Source organism: Musca autumnalis, unplaced genomic scaffold, assembly GCF_047663935.1.
Source record: "Musca autumnalis isolate F117 unplaced genomic scaffold, ASM4766393v1 scaffold_3, whole genome shotgun sequence".
Lineage (NCBI taxonomy): Eukaryota > Metazoa > Arthropoda > Insecta > Diptera > Muscidae > Musca > Musca autumnalis.
The window spans coordinates 65,962,983-65,984,876 of NW_027411866.1; the positions used below are offsets into that span (position 1 = coordinate 65,962,983).

Below are 21,894 nucleotides of genomic sequence, written 5' to 3' on the forward strand. Positions count from 1 at the left end.
ACATTTCACAGACCTTTTTTTAATCCAACAAAAAAGACATATTTTATTTTTAGAAGAAATAAATAATATAACAATACTTAAAAACGTGAAATTACATTTTTTGACAGTCTTACCTACATATTTAATAAAAATACAGAGATCATTCAAAAACACACGTTTTTTTAAAATCTGCAGGGTACCAAATATTTGATTTATCATTCATAGCGATCGTACCCTGTACACATATATATGGGTATGATGCAACCCATTTACATTCCTTTATTGGATTGGAAACAGGTATGTGTAGTTTTTTTGTTATGCCTACTAAGCATATATAACATATTTTCGAGTCTCTGGAATATATTTTGGATGGGGCTATTGAGTCCTTGCCCAAGATCCTAGTAATAATTTAACGTAAGTAGTCTTTGGTTATGTTGAATTCGGGATCGACCATCACCGTCAACGTTGCTGAACTTATCGTTCTCTTCTAGCAATTGCCTTATTATAGGAACACTGATTTGCTGTGAAAATGGATTAATTGAAAATGCAGAATATATAATTCATATGCCGAGTTTGACGTGTGGTCAAAACTTTTCCATGAAATTCATACGTCGTATTGGACGTGGGGTAATTTTTTTACATAGGATACTTACGTTAGTTTGGAGGTGGTGGTAAAATATTTTCTGTGCCACAGTGACAAGAACTTGGACGTGGGGTAATTTTTACACCACCGTAAGCATATCTCCTCACTTGCTAGTCATATGACAACCAAAACATTACTGCCTACTTATGTTAAGGAAATATGAAGATACAGAGAAAATTAGACCGGTCGCTCAAATCATTTGAAAGTTATTAACAAAATATGATCGAAGGGGTAAAATTTACCCCCACCTCCACAGTTAAAGGTTAACCCGTTCATACGACATGTTGCTATGAATTGTGATATCAACATGATTCATATTTTCATACTTTTTATTTACTGATTTTAAAGAAAGTTTCAGCCAAAAGACGAGTAAAATTAATTGATATGAAATGAAAAAATATTTGTCCTTCTTTCAGATATCTATTTAACACTAAATTATATTATTTTCATTCATGTTTTCTATTTTTTCTCACAATTTTGGTGTTTTCAGCACATTTTTAATTTTTATATTTTAAAAATTATACAGTCTTTCTGGCAGGCATTTGATTTTTGTTTCTAAATTTGTACGCGTATTTCAAACGTTGGACAAGAAATGCAACTGCAATGTAAGAGAAGACAAAATTTGTTATGATTTGATTGTATACCAGTCGTTAAACCGTATAGTTTTCATTCATGTTTTACAGTTTTTCTAAAAATGTTTGGGTTTTTAATAAATTTTTAATTTTTTTATTTTTCCTGTCATAATTAATTTATTTAGATAAATTCTCTCATTTTTTAGAGATGGGACATATTTTATCGTCGTTCTGACAGTATTTATACCCTACACCACACAGTGGTAGGGGGTATTATGTCTTTGTGCATTTGTATGTAACATACAAAAGGAAACGAAATAGACCCACAGTTCCTTTTGGGGATATACATATAATCACTTTCTGAGTCGATTTATGCGTGTCCGTCCGTCTGTCTGTCCGTCTGTCCATGTATTTTTGTTCGCAACATACAGGTCGCATTTTTTGTCCGATTCAGCTGAAAATCGGGGACTACAACTTTTTTAGCCATAGGAAGAACGCTATTGCTTTTGGTGAAAATCGGTTCAGATTTGGATATAGCTCCCATATATATTTTCGCCCGATTTCACGTATTTGCTGCACCAAACACGCTATATACGTCCAATTTTGATGAAACTTTGAATGTGTGACTGAATGTTGTCTACAAATAAGTGTGCAAAATTATATTGAAATCGGTCCGGATTTGGATATAGCTCCCATATATATTTTCGGCCGATTTCACGTATTTCCTGTACCACACACGCTATATATGTCCGATTTCGATGAAATTTGGAATGTGTGACTGAATTCAGTCTAGAAAATTATATCGAAGTCGGTTCAGATTTGGATATAGCTCCCATATATATGTTCGGCCGATTTCACGTATTTGCTGCACAAAACACGCTATATACTTCCGATTTTGATGAAATTTGGAATGTTTGACTGAGTTCGGTCTAGAAATAAGTGTGCCAAATTATATCGAAATCGGTTCCCATTTCACGTATTTTATGTACCAAACACGCTATATTTTTCCGATTTCGAATGTGTGGACGAATTCAGTCTAGAAATAAATGTACCAAATTATATAGAAATCGGTTCAGATTTGGATATAGCTCCCATATATATTTTCGGCCGATTTCACGTATTTCCTGTACCAAACACGCTATATATTTCTAATTTCGATGAAATTTGGAATGTGTGACTGAATTCGGTCTAGAAATAAGTGTGCCAAATTATATCGAAATCGGTTCCGATTTGGATATAGCTCCCATATATATATTCGGCCGATTTCACGTATTTTATGTACCAAACACGCTATATTTTTCCGATTTCGATGAAATTTGGAATGTGTGGACGAATTCAGTCTAGAAATAAATGTGCCAAATTATATAGAAATCGGTTCAGATTTGGATATAGCTCCCATATATATTTTCGGCCGATTTCACGTATTTTCTGTACCAAACACGCTATATATTTCTGATTTCGATGAAATTTGGAATGTGTGACTGAATTCAGTCTAGAAATAAATGTGCCAAATTATATCGAAATCGGTTCAGATTTCGATATAGCACCCATATATATTTTCGGCCGATTTCGTGTATTTTCTGCTCCAAACACGATATATAAGTCCGATTACAATGATATTTGGAATGTGTGACTGAATTCGGTCTGGAAATAAATGTGCCAAATTATATCAAAATCGGTTAAGATCTGGATATAGCTCCGATTTATATTTTACATATTCACAGTGGTGTAGGGTATCATATAGTCGGCCCCGCCCGACTTTGATCCTTTCCTTACTGGTTTAAATTTAACAATGTAAAAAATCGTTGTTCTTTCTCAAAATTTTGTATGGGAAATGAAGTAATTATATCGTAATTTGGGTTCGATCAACGAATAGAGAGCGAATTAGCCTTAATATGAACAAGGCATAATCTATTTCTAAAAAAAAAAATGTTTTTAATTTAAATATTTTCAATTTCAAGTAAATCTTTGAAAATATTAGATATTTATGTTTAAAATTTGTCATTTTTACAGTCCATTTTTAGTATACAATATTTCCCGAGAACTTCAGGGATTGCAGGAATAAAAAAATGAGCGAGAAAGTCGGGAATTGCCGATGAAAAACTCTGGTTAGACACTAATGACATGAATTCAGTTTTCGTAAGGTTAGGTTTAGGATGTGCAACTGCCTTGCTGGCAGCCACTCCACTCGGAAACCTTGAGGTCTATTGTGATCATCCTGACTATTGCATTATGTGTATTGTAGAGATGATGTTGTTGTGATGTGATGATGTGTACATTGGGTTACTTGTTTGTAGATGAAGAATGTGGCTACGTGTGTTGTTGAATAGGTGTACCGGTTATGGATTCGGCGATGGTATGGAAGAGATGTAAGGTTATGGATGAGGTGATTGTAGATGCGGCTATATGGTGATGTTTTCATGCAGATAGAGTGTAATAGAAGTATGACGTGATGCTTGCTATGGATGAGACTATATGGTGCTGTGCGACTGCAGATGATGATGATGTGTGACTGGTGGCTATATGGTGATATGTGCATACAGGTGATGATGGTGTGGAAGAAGATGATGTATAGATGTTAATGATGAGGAAGTGTGCTATATGGGAGGAGATGGTGGATTAAGTTGGAAAGATGGGAAAGGAGGGAAGTGGAACGTGATAAGACAAGAGAGAAGAATAAGTAACTGTAGAGGAGATATCAGATTGTTTTAAGAAGAAAGATTGATTAAGAAAATTGTTCTAGACTGTTCTAAGCCTATACTGACCGCCCAGAGCCACTTAAGGCTCTCGCAGTAAACTACCAGGACTGTAGGGTCAATAGAGGAAAATTAAGAAAAAGATTCAATCACATGTACACCAAATAGTCTATGTCTTTTGACCATCAGTCTAGGACATCTACCTAGAAGGTGCTCGATTGTCTCCGTTTACTATACTCAATGTTGTTATCATCCCACTTACATGTCATAGATCTTATTCTACAATGGCCAGTTATGACCCCTGTAGCGATTCTGATTTCTGACTTGCAAAATGAGAGAAGGGATGCAGTTTTACGCCCTGAGATTGCCGGCCAGATTGACTTCGATACCTTGCAACCAGGTACGTCTTGCCAAATTCTTACGGCTTTCTCTGCATATAACTATCTGAGTTTGCCGAGGAAGTAGCAGAGCGGTGGCTTGACATAGTCCTCCACCATAAGGTCCGAGCACTGGGAGCCTCGCCTTGCTAATTCATCAACAATCTCATACCCATTCAAAGGTTAACGCTTACTTTACATGTTTTAAGATGGACCTACAATTTTGAACGATTCTAGATTTAATAGTATAATTTTTTAATAGTATATTTTTCCGATTTCGAATGTGTGGACGAATTCAGTCTAGAAATAAATGTACCAAATTATATAGAAATCGGTTCAGATTTGGATATAGCTCCCATATATATTTTCGGCCGATTTCACGTATTTCCTGTACCAAACACGCTATATATTTCTAATTTCGATGAAATTTGGAATGTGTGACTGAATTCGGTCTAGAAATAAGTGTGCCAAATTATATCGAAATCGGTTCCGATTTGGATATAGCTCCCATATATATATTCGGCCGATTTCACGTATTTTATGTACCAAACACGCTATATTTTTCCGATTTCGATGAAATTTGGAATGTGTGGACGAATTCAGTCTAGAAATAAATGTGCCAAATTATATAGAAATCGGTTCAGATTTGGATATAGCTCCCATATATATTTTCGGCCGATTTCACGTATTTTCTGTACCAAACACGCTATATATTTCTGATTTCGATGAAATTTGGAATGTGTGACTGAATTCAGTCTAGAAATAAATGTGCCAAATTATATCGAAATCGGTTCAGATTTCGATATAGCACCCATATATATTTTCGGCCGATTTCGTGTATTTTCTGCTCCAAACACGATATATAAGTCCGATTACAATGATATTTGGAATGTGTGACTGAATTCGGTCTGGAAATAAATGTGCCAAATTATATCAAAATCGGTTAAGATCTGGATATAGCTCCGATTTATATTTTACATATTCACAGTGGTGTAGGGTATCATATAGTCGGCCCCGCCCGACTTTGATCCTTTCCTTACTGGTTTAAATTTAACAATGTAAAAAATCGTTGTTCTTTCTCAAAATTTTGTATGGGAAATGAAGTAATTATATCGTAATTTGGGTTCGATCAACGAATAGAGAGCGAATTAGCCTTAATATGAACAAGGCATAATCTATTTCTAAAAAAAAAAATATTTTTAATTTAAATATTTTCAATTTCAAGTAAATCTTTGAAAATATTAGATATTTATGTTTAAAATTTGTCATTTTTACAGTCCATTTTTAGTATACAATATTTCCCGAGAACTTCAGGGATTGCAGGAATAAAAAATGAGCGAGAAAGTCGGGAATTGCCGATGAAAAACTCTGGTTAGACACTAATGACATGAATTCAGTTTTCGTAAGGTTAGGTTTAGGATGTGCAACTGCCTTGCTGGCAGCCACTCCACTCGGAAACCTTGAGGTCTATTGTGATCATCCTGACTATTGCATTATGTGTATTGTAGAGATGATGTTGTTGTGATGTGATGATGTGTACATTGGGTTACTTGTTTGTAGATGAAGAATGTGGCTACGTGTGTTGTTGAATAGGTGTACCGGTTATGGATTCGGCGATGGTATGGAAGAGATGTAAGGTTATGGATGAGGTGATTGTAGATGCGGCTATATGGTGATGTTTTCATGCAGATGGAGTGTAATAGAAGTATGACGTGATGCTTGCTATGGATGAGACTATATGGTGCTGTGCGACTGCAGATGATGATGATGTGTGACTGGTGGCTATATGGTGATATGTGCATACAGGTGATGATGGTGTGGAAGAAGATGATGTATAGATGTTAATGATGAGGAAGTGTGCTATATGGGAGGAGATGGTGGATTAAGTTGGAAAGATGGGAAAGGAGGGAAGTGGAACGTGATAAGACAAGAGAGAAGAATAAGTAACTGTAGAGGAGATATCAGATTGTTTTAAGAAGAAAGATTGATTAAGAAAATTGTTCTAGACTGTTCTAAGCCTATACTGACCGCCCAGAGCCACTTAAGGCTCTCGCAGTAAACTACCAGGACTGTAGGGTCAATAGAGGAAAATTAAGAAAAAGATTCAATCACATGTACACCAAATAGTCTATGTCTTTTGACCATCAGTCTAGGACATCTACCTAGAAGGTGCTCGATTGTCTCCGTTTACTATACTCAATGTTGTTATCATCCCACTTACATGTCATAGATCTTATTCTACAATGGCCAGTTATGACCCCTGTAGCGATTCTGATTTCTGACTTGCAAAATGAGAGAAGGGATGCAGTTTTACGCCCTGAGATTGCCGGCCAGATTGACTTCGATACCTTGCAACCAGGTACGTCTTGCCAAATTCTTACGGCTTTCTCTGCATATAACTATCTGAGTTTGCCGAGGAAGTAGCAGAGCGGTGGCTTGACATAGTCCTCCACCATAAGGTCCGAGCACTGGGAGCCTCGCCTTGCTAATTCATCAACAATCTCATACCCATTCAAAGGTTAACGCTTACTTTACATGTTTTAAGATGGACCTACAATTTTGAACGATTCTAGATTTAATAGTATAAGATCCTAGCGCCATGAGGGCAGCCTGACTATCTACATTGACTGTGACTGCCCTGCCTGCGTGGTCCGTCATTCCTACCACTAATTATAGGGCCTTCAATAAAATCCGCAGTAGAAGTTGTTTGCACATGATTATCTTAAAAATGTTGCACAGTGTAATAAGCACTCATATAAAAAATGAGACTAACAATTCTGTAGAATTAGAATTTAAGAGCGAAACCTATAAAAAAAAAACAAAAACAAAATACATGTATTTCAATTTGAAATACATGTATTTTGTTTTTGTATTTTTGAACGCACACGCAACACGTAGAGTTATAGGTTTCGACCTTATAATATATCAATTTTTTTTTCATAATATGTTTGGGGATATATTTTGGGGAAATTCGATTAAATTTGGGGATTTTTGGGGAAAAATTATTTTGAAATTGGGGACGAGAGACAGAAAAATACTGGCAACACTGGTCTGCACAACTGCAAACAGAGAGAATTTGCCTGTTTATAACCGTTCACCCCCCACAGCAGCGCTATCTTCCAGTTGTGTGTGCAATGTACATGTCATCGCCCAAAAACACCTACTTGCTATATGCGTGTATGTGTAGATATGCTGGAATCATAAACAGGAAAAAACACGACAGGTTTGCCGAACAGAATTCCAAGAGAGACAATAATTGCCACGTTGGTTTCGGATCGATGGGGGAGAAGAGCGTCATCGGTAAAAATTTTACGAGATGACGCTGTATGTGTGTGTTAGCAATGTTGTACTAGGTTGATGCAAAGGCATCGTCTTTGCCTAGTAAGGGGCGTATCTCTCTTCATAGTCGTAGAACAACAACTTAAAAAAATTACAGTGGCAAGCGACATTAAAAAAACCTAATTTGACCGATCAAATCACTACAGAGTATACCAGGTCAATGCACATGCAGCGTTTTTCGTAGTTTTAGCATTTTTTTAATAATCGTCCAAAACAAATCCCTAACAAACTGTACTACTTTAAGTTTTATTCCCAGTACAGACTATATAATACCTTATTTCTAATGCCATGTTTATACCAGCATTTGAATCATTTTGTTCGCTCTCATAATTACGTACACGAATTAACCTTTAACTTTGGAGGTGAAAATGTAGGACGTACTTTTTGACGTGGTGGTAAATTTTACCCCTATACATATTCTTAAATATTTCTTTATATATTTTCTATTTTTTATAATATTTTGCATTTTTTGCATAATATTGTGTCAGCAAATAATAAAATAATATCAAATCAAACCACACTCTTTGTTTATATAGAAAATTAGGCTCTACATTTCACAGACCTTTTTTTAATCCAACAAAAAAGACATATTTTATTTTTAGAAGAAATAAATAATATAACAATACTTAAAAACGTGAAATTACATTTTTTGACAGTCTTACCTACATATTTAATAAAAATACAGAGATCATTCAAAAACACACGTTTTTTTAAAATCTGCAGGGTACCAAATATTTGATTTATCATTCATAGCGATCGTACCCTGTACACATATATATGGGTATGATGCAACCCATTTACATTCCTTTATTGGATTGGAAACAGGTATGTGTAGTTTTTTTGTTATGCCTACTAAGCATATATAACATATTTTCGAGTCTCTGGAATATATTTTGGATGGGGCTATTGAGTCCTTGCCCAAGATCCTAGTAATAATTTAACGTAAGTAGTCTTTGGTTATGTTGAATTCGGGATCGACCATCACCGTCAACGTTGCTGAACTTATCGTTCTCTTCTAGCAATTGCCTTATTATAGGAACACTGATTTGCTGTGAAAATGGATTAATTGAAAATGCAGAATATATAATTCATATGCCGAGTTTGACGTGTGGTCAAAACTTTTCCATGAAATTCATACGTCGTATTGGACGTGGGGTAATTTTTTTACATAGGATACTTACGTTAGTTTGGAGGTGGTGGTAAAATATTTTCTGTGCCACAGTGACAAGAACTTGGACGTGGGGTAATTTTTACACCACCGTAAGCATATCTCCTCACTTGCTAGTCATATGACAACCAAAACATTACTGCCTACTTATGTTAAGGAAATATGAAGATACAGAGAAAATTAGACCGGTCGCTCAAATCATTTGAAAGTTATTAACAAAATATGATCGAAGGGGTAAAATTTACCCCCACCTCCACAGTTAAAGGTTAACCCGTTCATACGACATGTTGCTATGAATTGTGATATCAACATGATTCATATTTTCATACTTTTTATTTACTGATTTTAAAGAAAGTTTCAGCCAAAAGACGAGTAAAATTAATTGATATGAAATGAAAAAATATTTGTCCTTCTTTCAGATATCTATTTAACACTAAATTATATTATTTTCATTCATGTTTTCTATTTTTTCTCACAATTTTGGTGTTTTCAGCACATTTTTAATTTTTATATTTTAAAAATTATACAGTCTTTCTGGCAGGCATTTGATTTTTGTTTCTAAATTTGTACGCGTATTTCAAACGTTGGACAAGAAATGCAACTGCAATGTAAGAGAAGACAAAATTTGTTATGATTTGATTGTATACCAGTCGTTAAACCGTATAGTTTTCATTCATGTTTTACAGTTTTTCTAAAAATGTTTGGGTTTTTAATAAATTTTTAATTTTTTTATTTTTCCTGTCATAATTAATTTATTTAGATAAATTCTCTCATTTTTTAGAGATGGGACATATTTTATCGTCGTTCTGACAGTATTTATACCCTACACCACACAGTGGTAGGGGGTATTATGTCTTTGTGCATTTGTATGTAACATACAAAAGGAAACGAAATAGACCCACAGTTCCTTTTGGGGATATACATATAATCACTTTCTGAGTCGATTTATGCGTGTCCGTCCGTCTGTCTGTCCGTCTGTCCATGTATTTTTGTTCGCAACATACAGGTCGCATTTTTTGTCCGATTCAGCTGAAAATCGGGGACTACAACTTTTTTAGCCATAGGAAGAACGCTATTGCTTTTGGTGAAAATCGGTTCAGATTTGGATATAGCTCCCATATATATTTTCGCCCGATTTCACGTATTTGCTGCACCAAACACGCTATATACGTCCAATTTTGATGAAACTTTGAATGTGTGACTGAATGTTGTCTACAAATAAGTGTGCAAAATTATATTGAAATCGGTCCGGATTTGGATATAGCTCCCATATATATTTTCGGCCGATTTCACGTATTTCCTGTACCACACACGCTATATATGTCCGATTTCGATGAAATTTGGAATGTGTGACTGAATTCAGTCTAGAAAATTATATCGAAGTCGGTTCAGATTTGGATATAGCTCCCATATATATGTTCGGCCGATTTCACGTATTTGCTGCACAAAACACGCTATATACTTCCGATTTTGATGAAATTTGGAATGTTTGACTGAGTTCGGTCTAGAAATAAGTGTGCCAAATTATATCGAAATCGGTTCCCATTTCACGTATTTTATGTACCAAACACGCTATATTTTTCCGATTTCGAATGTGTGGACGAATTCAGTCTAGAAATAAATGTACCAAATTATATAGAAATCGGTTCAGATTTGGATATAGCTCCCATATATATTTTCGGCCGATTTCACGTATTTCCTGTACCAAACACGCTATATATTTCTAATTTCGATGAAATTTGGAATGTGTGACTGAATTCGGTCTAGAAATAAGTGTGCCAAATTATATCGAAATCGGTTCCGATTTGGATATAGCTCCCATATATATATTCGGCCGATTTCACGTATTTTATGTACCAAACACGCTATATTTTTCCGATTTCGATGAAATTTGGAATGTGTGGACGAATTCAGTCTAGAAATAAATGTGCCAAATTATATAGAAATCGGTTCAGATTTGGATATAGCTCCCATATATATTTTCGGCCGATTTCACGTATTTTCTGTACCAAACACGCTATATATTTCTGATTTCGATGAAATTTGGAATGTGTGACTGAATTCAGTCTAGAAATAAATGTGCCAAATTATATCGAAATCGGTTCAGATTTCGATATAGCACCCATATATATTTTCGGCCGATTTCGTGTATTTTCTGCTCCAAACACGATATATAAGTCCGATTACAATGATATTTGGAATGTGTGACTGAATTCGGTCTGGAAATAAATGTGCCAAATTATATCAAAATCGGTTAAGATCTGGATATAGCTCCGATTTATATTTTACATATTCACAGTGGTGTAGGGTATCATATAGTCGGCCCCGCCCGACTTTGATCCTTTCCTTACTGGTTTAAATTTAACAATGTAAAAAATCGTTGTTCTTTCTCAAAATTTTGTATGGGAAATGAAGTAATTATATCGTAATTTGGGTTCGATCAACGAATAGAGAGCGAATTAGCCTTAATATGAACAAGGCATAATCTATTTCTAAAAAAAAAAATGTTTTTAATTTAAATATTTTCAATTTCAAGTAAATCTTTGAAAATATTAGATATTTATGTTTAAAATTTGTCATTTTTACAGTCCATTTTTAGTATACAATATTTCCCGAGAACTTCAGGGATTGCAGGAATAAAAAAATGAGCGAGAAAGTCGGGAATTGCCGATGAAAAACTCTGGTTAGACACTAATGACATGAATTCAGTTTTCGTAAGGTTAGGTTTAGGATGTGCAACTGCCTTGCTGGCAGCCACTCCACTCGGAAACCTTGAGGTCTATTGTGATCATCCTGACTATTGCATTATGTGTATTGTAGAGATGATGTTGTTGTGATGTGATGATGTGTACATTGGGTTACTTGTTTGTAGATGAAGAATGTGGCTACGTGTGTTGTTGAATAGGTGTACCGGTTATGGATTCGGCGATGGTATGGAAGAGATGTAAGGCTATGGATGAGGTGATTGTAGATGCGGCTATATGGTGATGTTTTCATGCAGATGGAGTGTAATAGAAGTATGACGTGATGCTTGCTACGGATGAGACTATATGGTGCTGTGCGACTGCAGATGATGATGATGTGTGACTGGTGGCTATATGGTGATATGTGCATACAGGTGATGATGGTGTGGAAGAAGATGATGTATAGATGTTAATGATGAGGAAGTGTGCTATATGGGAGGAGATGGTGGATTAAGTTGGAAAGATGGGAAAGGAGGGAAGTGGAACGTGATAAGACAAGAGAGAAGAATAAGTAACTGTAGAGGAGATATCAGATTGTTTTAAGAAGAAAGATTGATTAAGAAAATTGTTCTAGACTGTTCTAAGCCTATACTGACCGCCCAGAGCCACTTAAGGCTCTCGCAGTAAACTACCAGGACTGTAGGGTCAATAGAGGAAAATTAAGAAAAAGATTCAATCACATGTACACCAAATAGTCTATGTCTTTTGACCATCAGTCTAGGACATCTACCTAGAAGGTGCTCGATTGTCTCCGTTTACTATACTCAATGTTGTTATCATCCCACTTACATGTCATAGATCTTATTCTACAATGGCCAGTTATGACCCCTGTAGCGATTCTGATTTCTGACTTGCAAAATGAGAGAAGGGATGCAGTTTTACGCCCTGAGATTGCCGGCCAGATTGACTTCGATACCTTGCAACCAGGTACGTCTTGCCAAATTCTTACGGCTTTCTCTGCATATAACTATCTGAGTTTGCCGAGGAAGTAGCAGAGCGGTGGCTTGACATAGTCCTCCACCATAAGGTCCGAGCACTGGGAGCCTCGCCTTGCTAATTCATCAACAATCTCATACCCATTCAAAGGTTAACGCTTACTTTACATGTTTTAAGATGGACCTACAATTTTGAACGATTCTAGATTTAATAGTATAAGATCCTAGCGCCATGAGGGCAGCCTGACTATCTACATTGACTGTGACTGCCCTGCCTGCGTGGTCCGTCATTCCTACCACTAATTATAGGGCCTTCAATACTGCAAAGACTTCCGCCTGAAAACACTGCAATTTGCACTATGGTTGAACCAGCGTTTGATGTTAAACTCTTCGCAGTACAGCCCCGCTCCAGTACCTTCTTCCGTCTTTGAACCACCAGTAAAGATGGAAAAGCTATCGGGTAGTGGTCTGCCATGCTCCCATTCACTACTATCGGGGATTATTACCTTCGCTGTATCAAAGTCCAGTGAAGGCGAGATGTAGTCGGAAACACTCGCCCCGTTTCTTAGCCGATCTGACTGCTTAACTGTTGCAAAATGCTAGCATGTCCAGACCCTGAAGAGCGCCACGGGTTAAGCCCCTTGTGCCTCAAGGCACTACAGGATGCTTGATACTGACAAGAATATCGATGCGTTGGATGTTCAGTACCGCATTCAATGCTGCCTGAGGGGAGCTCCTTACTGCTCCTGTAATAAGAAGTGATGCAGATCTTTGCACAGTAGCTAACCTAGACAAATTGGACTTGCTGCCACCAAACAAGACATCCATAGGTCCAAATGGGACAGACCACTGTCATATACAACTAGTGTATCACATGAGGTCTCAAACTCCAACTCTTACCTATGGAGTTCTTACAGGAGTAGAGTGCAACTAGACCTCTCGTAGTGCGCTCCTCTGTGTTCCTTTTCCATTTGAGTCGATGGTCAAAAACCACTACCAGGTATTTCGCCTCAGTAGAGAGATTCAGCTGCACACCATCCAGTGTTGGCAGTACGAACTGCGCGGTTTTCCTTTTCCTGGTAAATAACACCAGCTCTGTCTTTGCCGGGTTCACACCAAGGCCTTTGATGTGAGCCCAGCGTGAGAGTTTAGCAAGTGCTCCTTGCATTAGTTCAGACAACGTCATCCGCGTAAGCAACTACCCTAGTTCCTAGTCTGTCGAATTCCGTGAGTATCCCATTTATCACCAGTAGCCAGAGTAAGGGAGATAAAACTCCCCCCTGTGGAGTGCCTCTGGTAACAGATCTCCTAATGGAGCTCTCCCCAATATTAGAATTGATTAGCCTGCTTCCAAGCATGCTATCAATCCAGTTTATTAGGATAGAGGGGACACACAGTAATTCTAGAACAGAATGGATGGATTCGAGTTTCACATTGTTAAAGGTTAATCCAGATTCTTCTCTATGTACCCTACGACACTATTTAGCGCTGTTTCTTTCGATTTCCCTTTAATGTAAGCATGTTGTGAATTGCTTATAAGGTCTTGGCTTATGAAAGTTTTTATTTCTTGATCTAATAACCGTTCTAAAGTCTTTAAAAGGTTTCGTTAACAAACAATTAAACTCCCGAACTCAAGTGGAGGATTGGTTACATTTTTCAGATAATTAACGAGGTTTTCTTTTTTCAGGCTTTACACACAACGAAATGATGAAGGCTTTTGCCAAAGTCAGTTCAAATGTGGCAGGTAACGACTTATTTCCAAAAAAGCTTTCTTAAATTGGCCCTTCCATACGAGGGCAGTTCGGAAACTTCTTAGCCTAGCACAAAAAGCGCGGTATAAACAGAAAAAAAGTTTAGTGTTTTGGAAACTTCCATCTCTGTTATGAACACATGTTAAATTTTGTTTCGATCTGGCAACTACTTCATATATAAACAGGTGTTCAAAAAAGACGCATCCGCAATTTTTTTACAATGGAAAAATTAGAAATGCGTTCTGTCATTTAATATTTACATAAAAAAGGTTTATCGGGACAATTCATAATGATATGCTGAATGTGTTAGGTGAAAGTGCTCCTTCATATGCAACAGTAAAAAATTGGGTTGCTGAATTTAAACGTGGTCGTACAAGTATTGAAGATGAACCACGTAGTGGACGTCCAAAACAGCAACAACAACAGAAATTGTAGCCAAAGTGCATGATATGGTATTCGGGCATGTTCTGGAATTCGCCGTGTATCAATTTCACATCACACATGCACTTCACCTGTGAAAGCAATTGATGTTCTGTATTTCACGTGAAAAGAGCTTTCATATTTCACGAAAGAACTTTGGAAAGCTTTATTACAGCATTCAAACTTTATCATTAGGTGTGTTCGTTTACTCACTAATTTGTACAAATTTGTACAAGTCTAGTAACTTATTGTAAACGACTAAGGTCTTTTGCATTGTACTGTAGAGTAAACGAACAAAATCCAGTAACAATTCGTACAAATTTTGAGTAAACGAACACACATATTAACAATGAAAAACCAGTAAGGAAAGGATCAAAGTCGGGCGGGGCCGACTATATGATACCCTACACAACTGTGAATATGTAAAATATAAATCGGAGCTATATCCAGATCTAAACCGATTTTGATATAATTTGGCACATTTATTTCCAGACCGAATTCAGTCACACATTCCAAATATCATTGAAATCCGACTTATATAGCGTGTTTGGAGCAGCAAATACGCGAAATCGGCCGAAAATATATATGGGTGCTATATCCAAATCTGAACCGATTTCGATATAATTTGGCACATTTATTTCTAGACTGAATTCAGTCACACGTTCCAAATTTCATCGAAATCGGAAATATATAGCGTGTTTGGTACAGAAAATACGTGAAATCGGCCGAAAATATATATGGGAGCTATGTCCAAATCTGAACCGATTTCTATATAATTTGGCACACTTATTTCTATACCAAATTCAGTCAAACATTCCAAATTTCATTAAAATCGGACGTATATAGCGTGATTGGTACATCGCATACGTGAAATCGGGCGAACATATATATGGGAGCTATATCCAAATCTGAACCGATTTCGATATAATTTGGCACATTTATTTTTAGACCAAATTCAGTCACACATTCCAAATTTCATCGAAATCGGACATACAGCTGTGTTCAAAATAATAGGAGTGCTCATTCACACCCAGGAAATGGTCGAATAAACGTGGTTAAACTTACCCATTTTGGTTTATTTTGAATTTCTTTAACATTGTTGACATCCCAACAGTTAATTCATCAGCAGAAATGTGGCAATCTGTTTTAAATTATTTACTGTTTACACCAACATTTTAAATCGCCTTCAAATTTGTTGTTCAAAAAAATAGGAGTGCGGAAGAAAAAGGACAATAAAAATATTTTAAATGAGTTTAAGATCAAAATTGTCTATATTTTAGTTGACAGTAGTGAATCCAATAGATTTTATGAGATTTGATGGCTGTTGGGAAACAAATGTTCTTTTGGAGGTAGCCTAAAAACAGGTGATTGTCCTTGCAGCGATTTTTTCCATAAATTGAGCACTTATTGGGTAACTCAATGGATTTTGTAGACAGAACTTTAGTGATTAGAGTCTTTTGATGCTCTGGCTGTTATCTCGAACAATATATAATGATCGGTATCAAAGAAATTTGTGTATTTTGATCCTTGAGCCAAGTTAAAGCCGGTTTTCATTACCTCTTTACGTAACGATCAATTAAAAAAAGCGTATCTATAAGGCATTAATTTCTTGATCAAGTGATGTTTTGAGGTCCTTAGCATCTTAACTGGACGCAGAATTCATTATATGGTTCGTTTTTGAATAATTTGATAAATGGCACATATGATACATTTTTCAAAACGCTTTGTTGAGAAGGAAACTTTAAATACAAACTTTTAAAGTTGGCCTAAGATTATTTCTATTAGGTTTTGCATCGTATAATAAACAGTTTTCTAAAAAACTAACCTAAATGAAGTATTTTTGAGTGAAAAACGTAAGTTTATATTGAAAAATATATTACTGCGTATACCAACCATTGTGCAATCCCAGCCTGCCTATCACTAAATGGTTCAAAGTACATTTCAACCATTCACGTTTTAAACATTTTTTGAATAGAAGCGAAACTGATTGCATACACAAGGTTAGCATCCTAAGGACTTTTAAATATTATTTTATTAGGGGAATAAATTCCTTATAGATACGCTTTTTTGGACGATCCTTGCCTTAAGGGCTAATGTAAACTGTCTTAAACTTGGCTCTAGGATCTTACTTACTTACTTACTTACTTAGCTGGCCCATTACAGAACATTTGTTCTATAGGCCGAACTAAGAAGAGATCTCCATTCCTCTCTATTTGTTGCTTTGCTCTCTGGAATACCGCGCCTTTTCATCTCAACATCCACTTGTTTGCGCCATCTATTCCTTGGCCTGCCAATTCTGCGTGCACCGCCATGTGGCATGTATTCATACGCCTTTTTAGTGGGTTCATCATCGCTCATTCTTTTGACATGGCCTAGCCAACGCAATCGCTGCATCTCGATACGTTTAACAATATTGATGTCGTTGTATAGCAGATACAGCTCGTGGTTCATGCGACGTCGATATTCACCGTCAACGCAGATTGGTCCGTAGATCTTTCGAAGAATTTTTCTCTCAAACACACCAAGCACTGCCATGTCTGCTTGCGCAAGTACCCAGGCTTCGGAGCCATACATCAGCACGGGTAGTATCAGTGTTTTGTAGAGCGATATTTTTGTTTGACGAGATGTGGCTTTGTTTTTAAACTGCTTACTTAATCCAAAGTAGCATCTGTTGGCCAATACAATTCTTCTTTTTATTTCACAACTGATGTCGTTTGTTGTGTTGACGGAGGTGCCGAGGTAGACGAAGTCTTTTACTACCTCAATATTATAGGAACCAACTTCCACAGTCGGTCCGAGACCCACTTTAGCAGATTCTCCTTCGACTTTTATAAAGGTATCAGTTACTTCTTTTACTGATCGACCCATGATGTCTATATCATCAGCATAAGCAAGTAACATGTGACTATTGGTGTAGATTGTGCCACTTCTTTTGACGTTTGCCTCTCGTATAACCTTTTCTAGCAGGATGTTGAAGAGGTCACACGAAAGGCTGTCTCCTTGTCTGAAACCTCTTTTGGTACCAAACTCTTCGGAGAGGTTCTTTCCTATTTTAACTGAGGACCTCGTGTCAGTTAAAGTCATTTTACAAAGCCGGATGAGCTTTGCGGGAATACCAAATTCAGACATGGCTTGGAATACCTTTGAGCGCAGCGGACTGTCGAAGGCTGCTTTATAATCGACAAAAAGGTGGTAGGTGTCGATCTGCATCTCTTGGGTCTTCTCCAGGATTTGCCGCAGGGTAAATATCTGGTCAATGGTGGACTTGCCAGGTCTAAAGCCGCATTGGTATGGTCCAATAATCTCGTTGACCATTGGCTTTAGTCGTTCGCACAATATCCCTGACACGATCTTGTAGGCAATAGGGAGTAGACTTATGCCCCTATAGTTAGAGCATACAGTCTTATCTCCCTTCTTGTGGACGGGGCACAGGATACTCAGGTTCCAATCGTCGGGTACTCGTTCTTCCTGCCAGATGGTGCTAACTAGCTGATGAATACACCTTATCAGCGTGTCGCCTCCGGTTTTGAACAGCTCGGCTGGTAAGCCATCGGCCCCTGCTGCCTTATTATTCTTCAGCCGATTTATTGCTGTCTTTACCTCATCTTGGCTGGGCGGTATACATTCAATACCATCTTCTGGGATTGGGACTGTGGTATCTTCGTCGTCTTCGCTGCTATTGGATACCAACAGATTTGAAAAATGTTCTTTCCATATCCTGAGTACACTATCTGTATCAGTTACCAAATTACCTTGCTGGTCTCTACAGGAGGATGTGCCTGTACCAAAGCCGTCAGTTTGATGCTTGACTCTTTGGTAGAATTTTCGGACTTCATTCTGGCTCCTGTACATCTCGATTTTTTCACACTCCCGCTTTTCCATCTCTCTCTTTTTCCTGCGGAAAAGACGTTTCTCCTCTCTCCTTTTCTCCCTGTATCTCTCTCGTGCGCTACGCGTTGCTACGGATTGTAAAGTAGCCTTATATGCCGCATTTTTCTCTTCGGTAGCAGCACGACACTCCTCATCATACCATGGATTCCTTGGTGGAGGTCTCTGGTATCCAAGTATGGATTTTGCGGCTGTTTGCATGGAGTGGGCAATGCTTTGCCATTGCGCTGATATGTTATCGGGATGAGGAGGGCTTTGATTAAGCAATTGGGCTAGTTGAGTGGAATATGCTGTGGCTATCTGTTGTGATTGCAGCTTACCGATGTCTAACTTTCGTGTTGTGTCTGTTCGTACTTTGTTTGCTACGTTTAAGCGGGTGCGTACCTTTGCTGCAACAAGGTAGTGGTCCGAATCAATGTTTGCGCCTCGGAACGATCGTACATCCAACACGCTCGATGAATGTCTTCCATCTATCACAACATGATCAATTTGGTTTCTTGTTTTCTGATCTGGAGGTGCCCTTATGAATATCGAGATGATTAAATCTGGTACTGCTAACTACCATGTTTTTTGCAGCTGCAAAGTCTATCAGTCTCATACCATTGTCAGATGTTTCACTGTGGAGACTGAATTTCCCGACTGTTGGGCCAAAGATATTCTCCTTTCCAATTTTGGCATTAAAATCGCCTAGAATGATTTTAATGTCATGGGCAGGGCAACGGTCATATGTTTCTTCTAAGCGCTCGTAAAATATATCTTTGGTCTGTTCATCCTTTTCTTCAGTGGGAGCATGAGCGCAAATAAAGCTGATGTTGAAGAATTTAGCTTTTATTCGAATTGCAGCAAGTCTTTCATTCACTGGAGTGAAGCTGGATACAAGATGTTTTAGTCTCCGACTAACTACGAATCCACAACCAAACTCATGCTTTACGTCATGGCAGCTATAATACAGTGCGTCACCTTTAGGTGTTGTTGTGACGCCTTTCCCAATCCATCGTATTTCCTGTATGGCAGTAATATCGGTCTTGTACTTTTCAAGTACGTCTGCCAATGCGAAGACTGCACCTTCTCTATAAAGAGTGCGAACATTCCAGGTGCAGATTCGCAGATCATGGTCCTTAAAACGTTTGCGGGGTTCGTCAACTTTAGAGGGGTTTGTTTTTCTTTTCTTTCGTTTTTTCATAGTAGGCTGTTTTTTCTAGGGGAGGGTTACTAACCCGACGCCCAAACCCAAGTTTTTAACGTTCTTATGGGTGAACGCGCGGCACATGTTTGCTCACTACCTTTAACGGGTGTTAAAGGCAGTTCCCCAGGTGACACCACGGGGAGGTCAGTGTCCACTTGGGATGAAAGAGGGACCAAGATAAATCCTGGGCTTTGCCATGTTAAAACCGGTCAGGACCGTTCCTTGGTATCTTCCATCCCCTACGTCACCCTGGCTCTAGGATCAAAATACACAAATTTGTGGGATACCAATCATTATATATTGTTAGAGATAACATTCATAGCATCAAACAAATCTAATCGTTAAAGCTTTTGTCTACAAAATCCATTGAGTTGCCCAATAAGTGCTCAATTTATGGAAACAATTTCTGCAAGGACAATCGCCTGTTTTTTGGCTACCTCCAAAGGACTTTTGTTTTCAAACAGCAATCAAATCTCATAAAATCGATTGGATTCACTACTGTCAACTAAAACATAGACAATTTTGACCTTAAACTCAACTAAAAATATTTTTATTGTCCTTTTTCTTTCGCACTCCTATTTTTTTGAACAACAAATTTGAAGGCGATTTATAATGTTTGTGTAAACAGTAAATAATTTAAAACAGATTACCACATTTCTGCTGATGAGTTAACTGTTGGGATGTCAACAATGTTAAACAAATTCAAAATAAACCAAAATGGGTAAGTTTAACTTGAACGAACTTCCGACGGCTAAAAAAATGGTATTCCCCAATTTTCAGCGAAATCGGTCAACAAATGCGACCTGTATGTTGCGAACGGACGGACGGACGGACGGACATGCATAAATCGACTCAGAAAGTGATTCTATGTATATCCCTAGAAGGAACTATGGGTCTATCTCGCTTCCTTTTGTATGTTACATACAAATGCACTAACACATACAGGGTTATCATGAATAAAAATTCCGCGCGGAATTTTTCCCTTTCCCCAATTTCATAATTTTTTATTTCCATATTTAAGTCCAAAAAGGGAATATTTTTGTCAATTCAGCAAGAATATTGCATAATTAAGTGATTCAAGTAGTTTTCAAATTTTTAAAATACTGATTTTAAAGTAATTTCACTTTTTAAAATTATTTTCCTCGCGGAAAATTCCGAGGGAAATATTCATGATAACCCTGATAATACCCCTTACCACATAGTGGTGTAGGGTATAAATATCAGTCTGTGTTGGCGCATCAACGAATACACATACGTGTGTGGGTATGTACGCTTTGTTCTTTTGATTGTTTACGAAACAGACGTAAACAAAGAAACGAACTTCTACAAGAGCGCATCATGTTGAATTTGGTACTTTAAGAAAAAAATAATTTTTTAGTCATATTTTGTTAAGAAAAATAAATATTTTTTTAAATGCTAATAGAAAACACATTAATTTTTAGTCCTATGCAATTTATTGTAGAAAATTTCAATTATTTTCTTTAAAAAATAAGGATTCACTCAGCTCTCGCCATCAAAATTACAGTATGAGGAATACACCCCAACTAGGTGTAAAGTGTGTTGCAGAACAGCTTTATGTGTGTTCGATACACGTGAAGTGCAGAGGTGAGTGAATGCCAGAACATGCCCGATTAAATGATCGACGAATAAAAGTGTGTGAAAGTGCTAATTTCCATTTAATTTTGCATGAAGAACTACAGATGAAAAAGCTTTCTGCAAGGTGGGTGCCGCATTTGTTAACAGTCGATCAAAAACGCATAAGAATGAATATTTCTCAAGCTTGTTTGGATCGTTTTTCATAACTGTTGATGAGACATGGATCCACCACTATACTCCAGAGACAAAAGAACAATCCAAACATTGACTGAAGCTGGAGGAAGTGCCCCAAAGAAGGCAAAAACAATTCAATCGGCTGGTAAGGTTATGGCAACGGGTTTTTGGGACTTCAAAGGTATTTTATTGATTGACTATCTGCAAAAGGGTAAAACAATAAATTCAGAGTACTATTGCAACCTTTTGGATCAATTAAATGTACAAATTCGAGAAAAACGTCCTGGCTTACAACACAAAAAAATAATTTTTCATCAAGACAACGCACCAGCACACAAGAGTGTTTTAACAATGGCTAAAATCAACGAATTAAAGTACGAGTTGCTTCACCACCCACCTTATTCTCCTGATTTAGCTCCCAGTGAC

General features: G+C 37.2%; 1 protein-coding gene across 3 annotated transcripts in view; it reads left to right on the top strand.

Moving 5' to 3' along the window:
* Rbcn-3A (rabconnectin-3 alpha) overlaps positions 1-21,894 on the top strand; it is a 696,059-nt gene that overhangs the window by 191,980 nt on the left and 482,185 nt on the right. For 2 of the 3 annotated variants that reach the window (XM_073979376.1, XM_073979378.1), the window contains exon 4: positions 14,141-14,197. The exons of the other annotated variant lie outside the window; for it this stretch is intronic. In XM_073979376.1, the coding sequence (XP_073835477.1) occupies positions 14,141-14,197 (57 nt within the window). The remainder of the gene's footprint in view (positions 1-14,140; positions 14,198-21,894) is intronic. 3 annotated transcript variants of the gene reach the window in all.